This window comes from Oncorhynchus kisutch, unplaced genomic scaffold (assembly GCF_002021735.2).
Source record: "Oncorhynchus kisutch isolate 150728-3 unplaced genomic scaffold, Okis_V2 scaffold3965, whole genome shotgun sequence".
NCBI classification, from domain to species: domain Eukaryota; kingdom Metazoa; phylum Chordata; class Actinopteri; order Salmoniformes; family Salmonidae; genus Oncorhynchus; species Oncorhynchus kisutch.
Window position 1 is genome coordinate 26,284 of NW_022265910.1, and position 18,717 is coordinate 45,000.

Below are 18,717 nucleotides of genomic sequence, written 5' to 3' on the forward strand. Positions count from 1 at the left end.
CAGATAACCTACTGACTGGTTTTCTGATCCACGCCCCTTTACCTTCTGTTACATTTAATGTACAGTATATGTGACCAACAAATGCATTTGTATTCCCTGTGTTCCTAATCCATAGATTAGGGCCTAATGCATTTATTTCAATTTGATTGATTTCCTTTAATGAACTGTACCTCAGTTAAAATCTTAAATTGTTGCACATTGCGTTTATATTTTTTGTTGATCCTATGCTATGCCACGTTATGTGTTGGGGTTATCATAGAATTACATTAATATTGTGTAGGACCAATCTGCATTGTTGACTCATTTATTTAGTCAGAGTTTAGTCAGAAAATGGCATTCTCTAGTCCAAAGATAGGCCTATAGTTTAAACCTGAAAAATGAATATATTATCACAATCACCATGAAATAACTACTGGAGTTGATTTGAGATTAAATTACATTTTCTTACCTGAATAAAACTAGTGTGTATTTTCATTAAGTCTATGAGGACGGACGAGAAGGTCGCAGGTGCGTGTCTGGTCCGCTTTCAGGACGTCAGAAGATCACCGGTGAGGTGCGCATGCGTCCCTCACAGTGTGAAACGGATCGGCACACGCTTGATAAAACAGTTGATCTCCGTCTGTTTTGATATATTTTGTGGTATTTTACGTAGGTTTTAAACATACAATTCATGTAGGTTTACGGTATTAATGTTATATTCATACATGTAGCTCTAAAACGGACAAAATGTAGATTTTTTCCCCCCCTGGCGACCGCGGACTTCTTAGGGGGACCTGTTGATTCTACGGTGTAGCCCACCGAAGCAGCAATGGAGGTGAGCTAACGGTGACGGGATTGTGAGTCTTCGGCATATCTAGCCTATGCTATTATAGGCTACTTTTAACATATACCCCAGCATTTGTTTCTCTCCATTAGACCTGAGACGACCTATTTACTGAAGTACAGAGATTTATTTGCCATCCACATTGGGAAATAAAGTGCGCTGGATTTATGCGTTGACTATTGTCACTTGTGGGCTACTGTTACTGCACTCAAGGCACTCTAATCTTATCTGTAGGCTATAGGCTACTATTATTTTGACAATAAAATCTGTTTATAATTCATAAACTACGTAGCCTTAAACCTAAAATAGCCTATAGGCTACCAACACTCAGGGAAACTGATTTCAGAATTAGGAACTGCTTATTCAAAACCGCGTCGTGTTATTTTTATTGTGCGTTCTCCTGTCACATAATACACATTATTTTGGCTTCATGTTTTTGATATTCACCACAGCTGCCTGTTAACCATTCTTGTCCAGCCCACTAAATCAATCTCGTTATCAAACGCACCGCTTGTCTCTCTCTCTTGCTTGAGTGGCCTGAGGTGTATTCATTACTGCAAACCATTGCAAAACCTTTTCCAACTGTTCCCGATAATTTCTCATTGGACAGTTTCAGGTTAGTCCCTTCCCATTTCGACCGCTTGCTTCCTAGTGAATAAGCTAGATCCCTGTCCTGTCCCATGCACCTGGCACAAAATGATCGTGAGGCTGCATGTCAACTGTAATTACCGTGAGTCTTGGATAAGGCTATTTGCCGATGGTAATCTCATTTAAGAGCATTAGGTTTACTTCGGGAAGGCGCTTGCTAACAAGCTTGTTTGAGCATACACCCTGGTGCGTTCCAAATGACGCCCTATCAAAATTAGCTTTCGGTCATTTATCATGCCAAACAACATGTATATTTTATTGTGGCGCTGCATCAGTGAGATATGGACATGACGGTATGAGCTTCAGTTCTCTATCCATGGAATTAGCCCACTGCGTCACCAGGATGGAGCTAGCAAAGAAGGCTGTTCATTTTAGTCTATTCAAACAGAGCTCATTTGAAAGGCAACAATTACACATTTAGATCAGGTGTGGCCAACAACACACCTGAACACACTCAGCAAGATGGGGGATAGAGAGAGTTTTGTTGATGCTGAGAACAGAATGTATATCTTTTAACATTCTTAGAACATTATTGTGTTTTTTTATAGAACGTTTTCTTAATTGTTCTAAGAACATGACTTTACATAGAACTACAAGGAAACCTGTAGAAAACATTATGCCGAAGTACTGAAATTCCCACCTAAGAAACATATGGTTGTCAGAACGTTATGTGCTAGCTGGGTAGCTTGCGCCATTCCCAGAATGTTGTGGATAGGTTCTATACAAAATAACCACAGGACAACCATGCTCTCGCAAACTGTAAGAAACATATGGTTCTCAGAACGTTATGTGCTAGCTGGGTATACCCCATATGGGGTCTTAAAGGTGGAGTGAGGGGGCAGAAGCTGAGCTGCAAATTAATCATCTTAGCAACAAGTATAAAAGGAACATTGAGGTGTTTTATTTAACAATATTTTATTAAATTAAACAGCCTACATGAAGACTTTCTGATTTAATACTAGGAGGCCTAAACACACAAATCAAATTAAATTGCATTTGTCACGTCCAACAGTTTACAGAAGGTATATGATACATCCACAGTTTACAGCAGGTATATGATACATCCACAGTTTACAGCAGGTATATGATACATCCACAGTTTACAGCAGGTATATGATACATCCACAGTTTACAGCAGGTATATGATACATCCACAGTTTACAGCAGGTATATGATACATCACATCCACAGTTTACAGCAGGTATATGATACATCCACAGTGTACAGCAGGTATATGATACATCACATCCACAGTTTACAGCAGGTATATGATACATCCACAGTTTACAGCAGGTATATGATACATCCACAGTTTACAGCAGGTATATGATACATCACATCCACAGTTTACAGCAGGTATATGATACATCCACAGTTTACAGCAGGTATATGATACATCACATCCACAGTTTACAGCAGGTATATGATACATCCACAGTGTACAGCAGGTATATGATACATCACATCCACAGTTTACAGCAGGTATATGATACATCCACAGTTTACAGCAGGTATATGATACATCCACAGTTTACAGCAGGTATATGATACATCACATCCACAGTTTACAGCAGGTATATGATACATCCACAGTTTACAGCAGGTATATGATACATCCACAGTTTACAGCAGATATATGATACATCACATCCACAGTTTACAGCAGGTATATGATACATCACATCCACAGTTTACAGCAGGTATATGATACATCACATACACAGTTTACAGCAGGTATATGATACATCCACAGTTTACAGTAGGTATATGATACAACCACAGTTTACAGCAGGTATATGATACATCACATCCACAGTTTACAGCAGGTATATGATACATCCACAGTTTTACAGCAGGTAATATGATACATCACATCCACAGTTTACAGGAGGTATATGATACATCCCACAGTTTACAACAGGTATATGATATATCAATATATGAATAATAGGATATACCCCAGTTGATAGCTAAACTAATGTATATCAGTATAGATAATGAATAATAGGATATACAGTATAGATAATGAATAATAGGATATACAGTATAGATAATGATAATAGGATATACAGTATAGATAATGAATAATAGGATATACAGTATAGATAATGAATAATAGGATATACAGTATAGATAATGAATAATAGGATATACAGTATAGATAATGAATAATAGGATATTACAGTATAGACTAATGAATAATAGGATATACAGTATAGATAATGAATAATAGGATATACAGTACTAGATAATGAATAATAGGAATATACAGTATAGATAATGAATAATAGGATATACAGTATAGATAATGAATAATAGGATATCTACCAGTATAGATTAATGAATAATAGGGATATACACATATAGATAATGAATAATAGGAATATACAGCTAATAGATAAATGGAATAATAGGATATACAGTATAGATAATGAATAAGAGGATATACAGTATAGATAATGAATAATAGGATATACAGTATAGATAATGAATAATAGTATACAGTTAGATAATGAATAATAGGATATACAGTATAGATAATGATAATAGGATATACAGTAGAAGAATAGGATATACAGTATAGATAATGAATAATAGGATATACAGTATAGATAATGAATAATAGGATATACAGTATAGATAATGAATAATAGGATATACAGTATAGATAATGAATAATAGGATATACAGTATAGATAATGAATAATAGGATATACAGTATAGATTAATGAATAATAGGATATACAGTATAGATACTGAATAATAGGATATACAGTATAGATAATGAATAATAGGATATACAGTATAGATAATGAATAATAGGATATACAGTATAGATAATGAATAATAGGATATACAGTATAGATAATGAATAATAGGATATACAGTATAGATAATGAATAATAGGATTATACAGTATAGATAATGAATAATAGGATATACAGTATAGATAATGAATAATAGGATATACAGTATAGATAATGAATAATAGGATATACAGTATAGATAATGAATAATAGATATACAGTATAGATAATGAATAATAGGATATACAGTATAGATAATGAATAATAGGATATACAGTATAGATAATGAATAATAGGATATACAGTATAGATAATGAATAATAGGATATACAGTATAGATAATGAATAATAGGATATACAGTATAGATAATGAATAATAGGATATACAGTATAGATAATGAATAATAGGATATACAGTATAGATAATGAATAATAGGATATACAGTATAGATAATGAATAATAGGATATACAGTATAGATAATGAATAATAGGATATACAGTATATATAATGAATAATAGGATATACAGTATAGATAATGAATAATAGGGATATACAGTATAGATAATGAATAATAGGATATACAGTATAGATAATGAATAATAGGATATACAGTATAGATAATGAATAATAGGATATCAGTATAGATAATGAATAATAGGATATACAGTAATAGATAATGAATATAGGATATACAGTATAGATAATGAATAATAGGATATACAGTATAGATATGAATAATAGGATATACAGTATAGATAATGAATAATAGGATATACAGTATAGATAATGAATAATAGGATATACAGTATAGATAATGAATAATAGGATATACAGTATAGATAATGAATAATAGGATATACAGTATAGATAATGAATAATAGGATATACAGTATAGATAATGAATAATAGGATATACAGTATAGATAATGAATAATAGGATATACAGTATAGATAATGAATAATAGGATATACAGTATAGATAATGAATAATAGGATATACAGTATAGATAATGAATAATAGGATATACATATAGATATGAATAATAGATAACAGTATAGATAATGAATAATAGGATATACAGTATAGATAATGAATAATAGGATATACAGTATAGATAATGAATAATAGGATATACAGTATAGATAATGAATAATAGGATATACAGTATAGATAATGAATAATAGGATATACAGTATAGATAATGAATAATAGGATATACAGTATAGATAATGAATAATAGGATATACAGTATAGATAATGAATAATAGGATATACAGTATAGATAATGAATAATAGGATATACAGTATAGATAATGAATAATAGGATATACAGTATAGATAATGAATAATAGGATATACAGTATAGATAATGAATAATAGGATATACAGTATAGATAATGAATAATAGGATATACAGTATAGATAATGAATAATATGATATACAGTATAGATAATGAATAATAGGATATACAGTATAGATAATGAATAATAGGATATACAGTATAGATAATGAATAATAGGATATACAGTATAGATAATGAATAATAGGATATACAGTATAGATAATGAATAATAGGATATACAGTATAGATAATGAATAATAGGATATACAGTATAGATAATGAATAATAGGATATACAGTATAGATAATGAATAATAGGATATACAGTATAGATAATGAATAGGTATACAGTATAGATAATGAATAATAGGATATACAGTATAGATAAATGAATAATAGGATATACAGTATAGATAATGAATAATAGGATATACAGTATAGATAAGAATAATAGGATATACAGTATAGATAATGAATAATAGGATATACAGTATAGATAATGAATGATAATATATACAGTATAGATAATGAATAATAGGATATACAGTATAGATAATGAATAATAGGATATACAGTATAGATAATGAATAATAGGATATACAGTATAGATAATGAATAATAGGATATACAGTAATAAAAATAAAAAAAAAGTAGATAATGAATAATAGTATATACAGTATAGATAATGAATAATAGGATATACAGTATAGATAATGAATAATAGGATATACAGTATAGATAATGAATAATATGATTACAGTATAGATAATAAATAATAGGAATATACAGTATAGATAATGAATAATAGGATATACAGTATAGATAATGAATAATAGGATTCAGTATAGATATGAATAATAGGATATACAGTATAGATAATGAATAATAGATAAGATACTAGGGATAATACAGTATAGATAATGAATAATAGGATATACAGTATAGATAATGAATAATAGGATATACAGTATAGATAATGAATAATAGGATATACAGTATAGATAATGAATAATAGGATATACAGTATAGATAATGAATAATAGGATATACAGTATAGATAATGAATAATAGGATATACAGTATAGATAATGAATAATAGGATATACAGTATAGATAATGAATAATAGGATATACAGTATAGATAATGAATAATCGGATATACAGTATAGATAATGAATAATCGGATATACAGTATAGATAATGAATAATAGGATATACAGTATAGATAATGAATAATAGGATATACAGTATAGATAATGAATAATAGGATATACAGTATAGATAATGAATAATAGGATATACAGTATAGATAATGAATAATAGGATATACAGTATAGATAATGAATAATAGGATATACAGTATAGATAATGAATAATAGGATATACAGTATAGATAATGAATAATAGGATATACAGTATAGATAATGAATAATAGGATATACAGTATAGATAATGAATAATAGGATATACAGTATAGATAATGAATAATAGGATATACAGTATAGATAATGAATCATAGGATATACAGTATAGATAATGAATCATAGGATATACAGTATAGATAATGAATCATAGGATATACAGTATAGATAATGAATCATAGGATATACAGTATAGATAATGAATAATAGATATACAGTATAGATAATGAATAATAGGATATACAGTATAGATAATGAATAATAGGATATACAGTATAGATAATGAATGATAATATATACAGTATAGATAATGAATAATATGATATACATTATAGATAATGAATAATAGGATATACAGTATAGATAATGAATAATAGGATATACAGTATAGATAATGAATAATAGTATATACAGTATAGATAATGAATAATAGGATATACAGTATAGATAATGAATAATAGATATACAGTATAGATAATGAATAATAGGATATACAGTATAGATAATGAATAATAGGATATACAGTATAGATAATGAATAATAGGATATACAGTATAGATAATGAATAATAGGATATACAGTATAGATAATGAATAATATGATATACATTATAGATAATGAATAATAGGATATACAGTATAGATAATGAATAATAGGATATACAGTATAGATAATGAATAATAGGATATACAGTATAGATAATGAATAATAGGATATACAGTATAGATAATGAATAATAGGATATACAGTATAGATAATGAATAATAGGATATACAGTATAGATAATGAATAATAGGATATACAGTATAGATAATGAATAATAGGATATACAGTATAGATAATGAATAATAGGATATACAGTATAGATAATGAATAATAGGATATACAGTATAGATAATGAATAATAGGATATACAGTATAGATAATGAATAATAGGATATACAGTATAGATAATGAATAATAGGATATACAGTATAGATAATGAATAATAGGATATACAGTATAGATAATGAATCATAGGATATACAGTATAGATAATGAATCATAGGATATACAGTATAGATAATGAATAATAGGATATACAGTATAGATAATGAATGTGCTTTGAGTGTGACTGCATTCACAAATATGAAGTAAACACACGCACATACACACGCACATACACACGCATTCTACATGTATGTTTGTTGAAGTTGATCTAACGTATAAAATCAAGGCAACCAGCCGCAGTACAAGTTAGGCGACTGTGTTGAGACACATAATTGTGTGTTGAGATTGTATTGCAGCGAGTGCAAGATCAGTGGGGCCTCATTTATCAACTGTGCATACATTTCTTACAAAAAAATCTGGCACACACACACACACACACACACACACACACACACACACACACACACACAGGCTGTGTTTCCAATGCATCAAAGACACATCCTCCTCCACTTACCCTCGCCTTATGCCCTCAGGGGAATCCCCCGCGGCCATCTTTGTCATTGGTCCAAATGATTAGCCAAGCAAGAGAAGTTGGCAACGTAAGCCCCTCAGCACTCGTTTTTTGATCGAGTTTGCGAGTGTACAGTTCTGTTCACCCCCCGGGGCCTGAAACGACCCATAATTCTAATTCGTGATGATCGTACATCCGCTACGAAAAGTTAAAACCAACATTAATATTGGGAGACGCCAACATAAAAGTGTAAGGTAAAAAAACGAATGTAAATCAGTTAGATATTGTGCTACTAATGCACATGACAGCAACAAACACGTATCGGAAGTTATTATGTTTGTGTTCGGTTGGCTTTGGAAACGTTAACTTGCGTTCGTAACTTTCCCTGACGTCACACTCAAACCCATTGTAAATTGTCGATTTCCCTGCTGTAGTAGAAGGACGGCTAACATTCGATGTCTGCGGATGCGTTGTCCTCCATCCAAGATATGAAATACGATCCTATTTGACTGTAGTGCATATTAAAAGCACACACAAATGTTTCCACGATTGACTGACAACACAAACCGTGGGAGGAACGGGTGACACATTTTCCGGGGCAAGAGCGGTCCGTTTAAAAATGAATTCATTCTTCCCTCGCCCCCCTCGACCTGCAAGTGTCAACTCATCAGACGTCATCAGAAGTGTCCACTTGTAACGGCGTTCGTCTGTTGAAAGAGGAGCGGACCAAAATGCAGCGTGGTGGTTACTCATGTTCTTTAATGAAAATGAACAAACGAACAATACAAAACAACAAACGTAACGTGAAAACCTATACAGCCTATCTGGTGACAACTAACACAGAGACAGGAACAATCACCCACAAACACACAGTGAAACCCAGGCTACCTAAATATGGTTCCCAATCAGAGACAACGGTAATACCTGACTCTGATTGAGAACCGCCTCAGGCAGCCATAGACTATGCTAGACACCCCACAAAACCCCAAGACAAAAACGCACCACAAAAACCCATGTCACACCCTGGCCTGACCAAATAAATGAAGACAAACATAATATACTACGACCAAGGCGTGACAGAACCCCCCCCCCCCCCTAAGGTGCGGACTCCTGAACGCACATCAAAACAATAGGGAGGGTCCGGGTGGGCGTCTGTCCATGGTGGCGGCTCCGGCGCGGGACGTGGACCCCACTCTATCAATGTCTTAGTTCCTCCCCCTCGCGTCCTAGGATAGTCTACTCTCGCCGCCGACCATGGCCTAGTAGTCCTCACCCAGAACCCCACTGGACTGAGGGGCAGCTCGGGACTGAGGGGCAACTCGGGACTGAGGAGCAGCTCAGGACTGAGGGGAAGCTCGGCACTGAGGGGAAGCTCGGCACTGAGGGGAAGCTCGGCACTGAGGGGAAGCTCGGCACTGAGGGGAAGCCCAGCACTGAGAGGAAGCCCAGCACTGAGAGGAAGCTCAGCACTGAGAGGAAGCTCAGGCAGGTAGTTGGATCCGGCAGATCCTGGCTGGCTGGCGGATCTAGAAGAGTCTGGTTGACTGGCGGATCTGGAAGAGTCTGGTTGACTGGCAGATCTGGAAGAGTCTGGTTGACTGGCGGATCTGGAAGAGTCTGGCTGACTGGCAGATCTGGAAGAGTCTGGCTGACTCTGGAGCAAAGCATGAAGAACGAAACAACAGCTCTGGCTGCTCCATGCAGACTGACAGCTCTGGCTGCTCCATGCAGACTGACATCTCTGGCTGTTCCTTGCAGACTGACATCTCTGGCTGCTCCATGCAGACTGACACCTCTGGCTGCTCCATGCAGACTGACAGCTCTGGCTGCTCCATGCAGACTGACATCTCTGGCTGCTCCATGCAGGCTGACAGCTCTGGCTTCTCCATGCAGACTGACAGCTCAGGCTGCTCCATGCAGGCTGGCAGCTCAGGCTGCTCCATGCAGGCTGGCAGCTCTGGCTGCGCTGAACAGGCAGGAGACTCCAGCAGCGCTGTAGAGGAGGAAGGCTCTGGCAGCGCTGAACATGCGGGAGACTCCAGCAGCGCAGGAGAGGAGGAAGGCTCTGGCTGCGCTGAACAGGCGGGAGGCTCCGGCAGCGCTAAACAGGCGGGAGACTCCGACAGTACTGGAGAGGAGAAAGGCTCTGGCAGCGCTGAACAGGCGAGGCGCACTGAAGGTCTGGTGTGTGGTGCTGGCACTGGTGGTACTGGGCCGAGGACACGCACAGGAAGCCTGGTGCGGGGAGCTGCCACCGGAGGACTGGTGTGTGAAGGTGGCACAGGATGGACCGGACCGTGAAGGCGTACTGGAGAGCCTGAGAGCAGGACTGGCACAGGACGTGCAAGGCTAGGGAGGTGCACAGGAGGCCTGGTGCGTGAGGCTGGCACAATCTTCACTAGCCGACTAACACGCACCTCAGGACGAGTATGGAGCGCTGATCCAGGTGCCATCAAATCCCCGACACGCTCCGTCGGGCGAATATCTTGCATACTACGCCAAATCAACTGCTCTCTCTCTTCACTCTCCTCCAATTCTATTAACACCTCCTCGAGTGTCTCCTCATCTCCCATCCGTGCACTCTCCTCCATTCTGTCCAATAATTCCTCGACCTTCTCAGACTCAGCCCTCAGCTTCTCCGATAGCTCCGATAACATCCCTGGCTCCTTACGGTAAACAGGTGGAGTTGGCTCAGGTCTGACTCCTGACTCTGCCACACTCTCCCTGAGCCCCTCCCCAATACATTTTTGGGGCTGACTCTCGGGCTTCCTTCCGCGCCGCCGTGCTTGTCGCTCAAACTCCATTCTCCTATAACCCTCTTCGTTACTGCTCCAGTGAATCCCAGGCGGGCTCCGGCACTCTCCCTGGGTCGACCGCCCACCTGTCTATTTCCTCCCAAGTAGTGTAGTCCCGATATTGTTGCTCCTGCTGCCGCTGTTGCTTCTCCTCATACCAGCGCCTCTCAGCTCTCGCCGCCTCCAGTTCTTCTTTGGGGCGGCGATATTCTCCAGGCTGATCCCAGGGTCCTCCGAACAATTCATCCTCCCATGTCCATTCCTCTCTTTGTTGCTTCTGCTGTCGCTGCCTGTCACCACGCTGCTTGGTCCTGGTGTGGTGGGTGATTCTGTAACGGCGTTCGTCTGTTGAAAGAGGAGCGGACCAAAATGCAGCGTGGTGGTTACTCATGTTCTTTAATGAAAATGAACAAACGAACAATACAAAACAACAAACGTAACGTGAAAACCTATACAGCCTATCTGGTGACAACTAACACAGAGACAGGAACAATCACCCACAAACACACAGTGAAACCCAGGCTACCTAAATATGGTTCCCAATCAGAGACAACGGTAATACCTGACTCTGATTGAGAACCGCCTCAGGCAGCCATAGACTATGCTAGACACCCCACAAAACCCCAAGACAAAAACGCACCACAAAAACCCATGTCACACCCTGGCCTGACCAAATAAATGAAGACAAACATAATATACTACGACCAAGGCGTGACACCACTTAATTTGAGTGCTGAGGGGATAGGCTGTTTCTTTTACAGTGTTTGGACCGTAGTCAGAGATCTATATGTTCTCCTTGATAAATCAGAGCCGTACTATATATTTGTGCTCTCGTTTGCTGTACGATTTAGCCAGAGATCTGTATGTTCTCCTTGATAAATCAGAGCCGTACTATATATTAGTGCTCTCGTTTGCTGTACGATTTAGCCAGAGATCTGTATGTTCTCCTTGATAAATCAGAGCCGTACTATATATTAGTGCTCTCGTTTGCTGTACGATTTAGCCAGAGATCTGTATGTTCTCCTTGATAAATCAGAGCCGTACTATATATTAGTGCTCTCGTTTGCTGTACGATTTAGCCAGAGATCTGTATGTTCTCCTTGATAAATCAGAGCCGTACTATATATTAGTGCTCTCGTTTGCTGTACGATTTAGCCAGAGATCTGTATGTTCTCCTTGATAAATCAGAGCCGTACTATATATTAGTGCTCTCGTTTGCTGTACGATGTGGAGATGTTGGAACTGAGCCATGATATAGATATTGATGAATCAGAGCCGTACTATATATTTGTGCTCTCGTTTGCTGTACGATGTGGAGATGTTGGAACTGAGCCATGATAGTTTCTACAAAGAAAGCGTAATGTCAAATTTGATCACATTTCTGTAGAGATGTGGGCAGAATGTTTTAAATCTTTAGCAGTTAATTTTTTTAAGCAATAAAATACAGCGAGTGTGAAACACTAGCTGCACATTCTGAAAGATAGATTTTTCCTTTTGAAAGAATGATGGTCCTTCCTGCTAGATTGATTGTCCTTCCTGCTAGATTGATTGTCCTTCCTGCTAGATTGATTGTCCTTCCTGCTAGATTGATTGTCCTTCCTGCAAGATTGATTGTCCTTCCTGCAAGATTGATTGTCCTTCCTGCTAGATTGATTGTCCTTCCTAAAATATTGATTGTTCTTCCTAAAATATTGATTGTCCTTCCTGCTAGATTGATTGTCCTTCCTAAAATATTGATTGTCCTTCCTGCACAATTGATTGTCCTTCCTAAAAGATTGATTGTCATTCCTGCTAGATTGATTGTCCTTCCTGCTTGATTGATTGTCCTTCCTGCTAGATTTATTGTCATTCCTGCTAGATAGATTGTCATTCCTGCCAAGGTTGATTGTCCTTCCTGCTAGATAGATTGTCATTCCTGCCAAGGTTGATTGTCCTTCCTGCTAGATTGATTGTCCTTCCTGCTAGATTGATTGTCCTTCCTGTTAGATTGATTGTCCTTCCTGCTAGATTGATTGTCCTTCCTGCTAGATTGATTGTCCTTCCTGCTAGATTGATTGTCCTTCCTGCCAAGGTTGATTGTCCTTCCTGCCAAGGTTGATTGTCCTTCCTGCTAGATTGATTGTCCTTCCTGCTAGATTGATTGTCCTTCCTGCTAAGGTTGATTGTCCTTCCTGCCAAGGTTGATTGTCCTTCCTGCTAGATTGATTGTCCTTCCTGCCAAGGTTGATTGTCCTTCCTGCCAAGGTTGATTGTCCTTCCTGCTAGATTGATTGTCCCTCCTGCTAGAGTAATTGTCCTTCCTGCCAAGGTTGATTGTCCTTCCTGCTAGATTGATTGTCATTCCTGCTAGGTTGATTGTTCTTCCTGCTAGATTGATTGTCCTTCCTGCTAGATTGATTGACATTCCTGCCAAGGTTGATTGTCCTTCCTGCTAGGTTGATTGTCCTTCCTGCTAGGTTGATTGTCCTTCCTGCTAGATTGATTGTCCTTCCTGCCAAGGTTGATTGTCCTTCCTGCCAAGGTTGATTGTCCTTCCTGCTAGATTGATTCTCCTTCCTGCTAGATTGATTGTCCTTCCTGCTAGATTGATTGTCCTTCCTGCTAGGTTGATTGTCCTTCCTGCTAGATTGATTGTCCTTCCTGCCAGATTGATTGTCCTTCCTGCCAAGGTTGATCGTCCTTCCTGCCAAGGTTGATTGTCCTTTCCTGCTAGATTGATTGTCCTTCCTGCTAGGTTGATTGTCCTTCCTGCTAGATTGACTGTCCTTCCTGCCAAGGTTGATTGCCCTTCCTGCCAAGGTTGATTGTCCTTCCTGCTAGATTGATTGCCCTTCCTGCCAAGGTTGATTGTCCTTCCTGCTAGATTGATTGCCCTTCCTGCCAAGGTTGATTGTCCTTCCGGCTAGATTGATTGTCCTTCCTGCTAGATTGATTGTCCTTTCAAACTATTGAAAAGTATCCTCAATACTACAGCCGAAGACAAGTCATTGTTCAGTGATTGGTTAATCATGTTAGGTTCTAAATGAACCGAGTAAAAACTCACTGAGGATTATTAAAGGGTCCGACAGCTGAACAGACGAAGACATGTTCCCACCAGCGCAAGAATATAAACCTCAATTTAGGTGAATTCTCCTCCTTACACATCTTTTTATTTTACCTTTATTTAACTAGGCAAGTCAGTTAAGAACAAATTCTTATTTACAATGACGGCCTAGGAACAGTGGGTTAACTGCCTGTTCAGGGGCAGAACGACAGATTTGTACCTTGTCAGCTCGGGGATTTGAACTTGCAACCTTTCGGTTACTAGTCCAACGCTCTAACCACTAGGCTACCCTGCCGCCTCTACACTCTAACCACTAGGCTACCCTGCCTCCTCTACACTCTAACCACTAGGCCACCCTGCCACCTCTACACTCTAACCACTAGGCCACCCTGCCACCTCTACACTCTAACCACTAGGCTACCTGTCACCTCTACACTCTAACCACTAGGCTACCTGTCACCTCTACACTCTAACCACTAGGCTACCCTGCCGCCTCTACACTCTAACCACTAGGCTACCCTGCCACCTCTACACTCTAACCACTAGGCTACCCTGCCGCCTCTACACTCTAACCACTAGGCTACCCTGCCGCCTCTACACTCTAACCACTAGACCACCCTGCCACCTCTACACTCTAACCACTAGGCTACCCTGCCACCTCTACACTCTAACCACTAGGCTACCCTGCCGCCTCTACACTCTAACCACTAGACCACCCTGCCACCTCTACGCTCTAACCACTAGACCACCCTGCCGCCTCTACACTCTAACCACTAGGCCACCTCTACACTCTAACCACTAGGCCACCCTGCCAATACATCTCTGTTGACAGACAGAAACTTTAGTGGTATATGTTCTTCCTCACTTCATCTGACCTCTGACCTCGCACCCAACGTCCTCACTCCTCCCAACCTCACGGCTCTCCTGTTGACTTTGTACCCGACCGTGGCCCTTCTCCTTCCCATGGGGTCCCTGATGGGTCCCTGATGTCTAACATTAACACTGTCTGACAGAACGTAAACGTTCCACATTCCCCCTTTTTCTCTGCCTCAGTGACGTGAATGAGGATATTTCATATGATCATGTTTAGAAGTTCAGAACCCATCGATCAATAGATGACTGTGTTTCCATCTCTCCTGCCTTGGTATATAGGCTATGATGTGGTTGGTGCTCCTATAGATGACTGTGTTTCCATCTCTCCTGCCTTGGTATATAGGCTATGACGTGGTGCTCCTATTGCACAGTAATACTGTAGCATACTCATACTGTCAAATATCTTAAATAGGCTACCAGTCTATTTACGTTGGAGCGTGCTTGGCTATTGAATGAGTGATTTGATAAATGGTAGACTAATATTTGTTGTGTAGCAGGGATAAACCAGTCATGTCCTAACATGAGAGACATGTCCTGCGATATGATCCGGATTCAGACCTACATGTTCTGCAATATGATCCGGATTCAGACCTACAGTATATAATAAAATAGAGAGACATGTCCTGCGATATGATCCGGATTCAGACCTACATGTCCTGCAATATGATCCGGATTCAGACCTACATGTCCTGCAATATGATCCGGATTCAGACCTACATGTCCTGCAATATGATCCGGATTCAGACCTACAGTATATAATACAATAGAGAGACATGTCCTGCGATATGATCCGGATTCAGACCTAAATGTCCTGCGATATGATCCGGATTCAGACCTACATGTCCTGCGATATGATCCGGATTCAGACCTACATGTTCTGCAATATGATCCGGATTCAGACCTACAGTATATAATAAAATAGAGAGACATGTCCTGCAATATGATCCGGATTCAGACCTACAGTATATAATACAATAGAGAGACATGTCCTGCAATACGATCCGGATTCAGACCTACATGTCCTGCAATATGATCCGGATTCAGACCTACATGTTCTGCAATATGATCCGGATTCAGACCTACATGTCCTGCAATATGATCCGGATTCAGACCTACAGTATATAATAAAATAGAGAGACATGTCCTGCGATATGATCCGGATTCAGACCTACATGTCCTGCAATATGATCCGGATTCAGACCTACAGTATATAATACAATAGAGAGACATGTCCTGCGATATGATCCGGATTCAGGCCTACATGTCCTGCAATATGATCCGGATTCAGACCTACAGTATATAATAACATAAGAGACATGTCCTGCGATATGATCCGGATTCAGACCTACAGTATATAATAACATAAGAGACATGTCCTGCAATATGATCCGGATTCAGACCTACATGTCCTGCAATATGATCCGGATTCAGACCTACAGTATATAATAACATAAGAGACATGTCCTGCAATACGATCCGGATTCAGACCTACAGTATATAATTAAATGAGAGACATGTCCTGTGGTTGATCAATTGATCAACCACCAGAAGTGGTGTGTCTACGTGGTCTGACCTGTGCGTGTGGAGATACTCACTCTTTACTGTTCAAAATGATACCAACTTTTGTGGGAAAACTGTCGCATTCAGGATTAAAGTATTTGTTTTGTGCGCATGCTCCTTTAATCAATCAATCAATCAATCAATCAATCAAATGTATTTATAAAGCCCTTCTTACATCAGCTGATATCTCAAAGTGCTGTACAGAAACCCAGCCTAAAACCCCAAACAGCAAGCAATGCAGGTGTAGAAGCACGGTGGCTAGGAAAAACTCCCTAGAAAGGCCAGAACCTAGGAAGAAACTTAGAGAGGAACCAGGCTCTGAGGGGTGGGCCAGTCCTCTTCTGGCTGTGCTGGGTAGAGAGGAACCAGGCTCTGAGGGGTGGCCAGTCCTCTTCTGGCTGTGCTGGGTAGAGAGGAACCAGGCTCTGAGGGGTGGGCCAGTCCTCTTCTGGCTGTGCCGGGTAGAGAGGAACCAGGCTCTGAGGGGTGGCCAGTCCTCTTCTGGCTGTGCTGGGTAGAGAGGAACCAGGCTCTGAGGGGTGGGCCAGTCCTCTTCTGGCTGTGCTGGGTAGAGAGGAACCAGGCTCTGAGGGTTGGGCCAGTCCTCTTCTGGCTGTGCTGGGTAGAGAGGAACCAGGCTATGAGGGGTGGGCCAGTCCTCTTCTGGCTGTACTGGGTAGAGAGGAACCAGGCTATGAGGGGTGGGCCAGTCCTCTTCTGGCTGTACTGGGTAGAGAGGAACCAGGCTCTGAGGGGTGGGCCAGTCCTCTTCTGGCTGTGCTGGGTAGAGAGGAACCAGGCTCTGAGGGGTGGGCCAGTCCTCTTCTGGCTGTGCTGGGTAGAGAGGAACCAGGCTCTGAGGGGTGGGCCAGTCCTCTTCTGGCTGTACTGGGTAGAGAGGAACCAGTCTCTGAGGGGTGGGCCAGTCCTCTTCTGGCTGTGCTGGGTAGAGATTATAATGATGATAAATATGTCAAGTCATGTTGCAGGTATCCGATGTTGACCGGTGACAGGCACACATGAACACTCTCAACCATCTAGTGAAGACCTACATCCAAGCAAAGATGGACGCCATGGGTAAGTGTCATTCAGCCCTTCTAAGCACCTTGACTACACTACACAGTGACTACACTACACAGTAACTACACTACACCATGACTACACTACACAGTGACTACACTACACAGTGACTACACTACACAGTGACTACACAGTGACTACCTTACACAGTGACTACACTACACAGTGACTACACTACACAGTGACTACACTACACAGTGACTACACTACACAATGACTACACTACACAGTGACTACACTACACAATGACTACACTACACGGTGACTACACTACACTACACAGTGACTACACTACACAGTGACTACACTACACAGTGACTACACTACACGGTGACTACACTACACAATGACTACACAATGACTACACTACACAGTGACTACACTACACAGTGACTACACTACACAGTGACTACACTACACAATGACTACACTACACGGTGACTACACTACACAGTGACTACACAATGACTACACTACACAGTGACTACACTACACAGCGACTACACTACACAATGACTACACTACACTGTGACTACACTACACTACACAGTGACTACACTACACAGTGACTACACTACACAGTGACTACACTACACTACACAGTGACTACACTACACAATGACTACACTACACGGTGACTACACTACACAATGACTACACAGTGACTACACTACACAGTGACTACACTACACAGTGACTACACTACACAATGACTACACTACACGGTGACTACACTACACAGTGACTACACAATGACTACACTACACAGTGACTACACTACACAGTGACTACACTACACAATGACTACACTACACAGTGACTACACTACACTACACATTGACTACACTACACAGTGACTACACTACACAGTGACTACACTA

General features: G+C 39.5%; 1 protein-coding gene across 1 annotated transcript in view; it reads left to right on the forward strand.

Moving 5' to 3' along the window:
* The first annotated feature begins 560 nt into the window (after window positions 1-560).
* The window catches only part of LOC116372533 (uncharacterized), a 135,289-nt gene continuing 117,132 nt past the window's right edge, over window positions 561-18,717 (forward strand). The window contains 2 exon segments of the mRNA XM_031821357.1: window positions 561-814; window positions 17,746-17,833. Coding sequence (XP_031677217.1) covers window positions 17,776-17,833 — 58 coding nt within the window. The 5' untranslated portion in view covers window positions 561-814; window positions 17,746-17,775.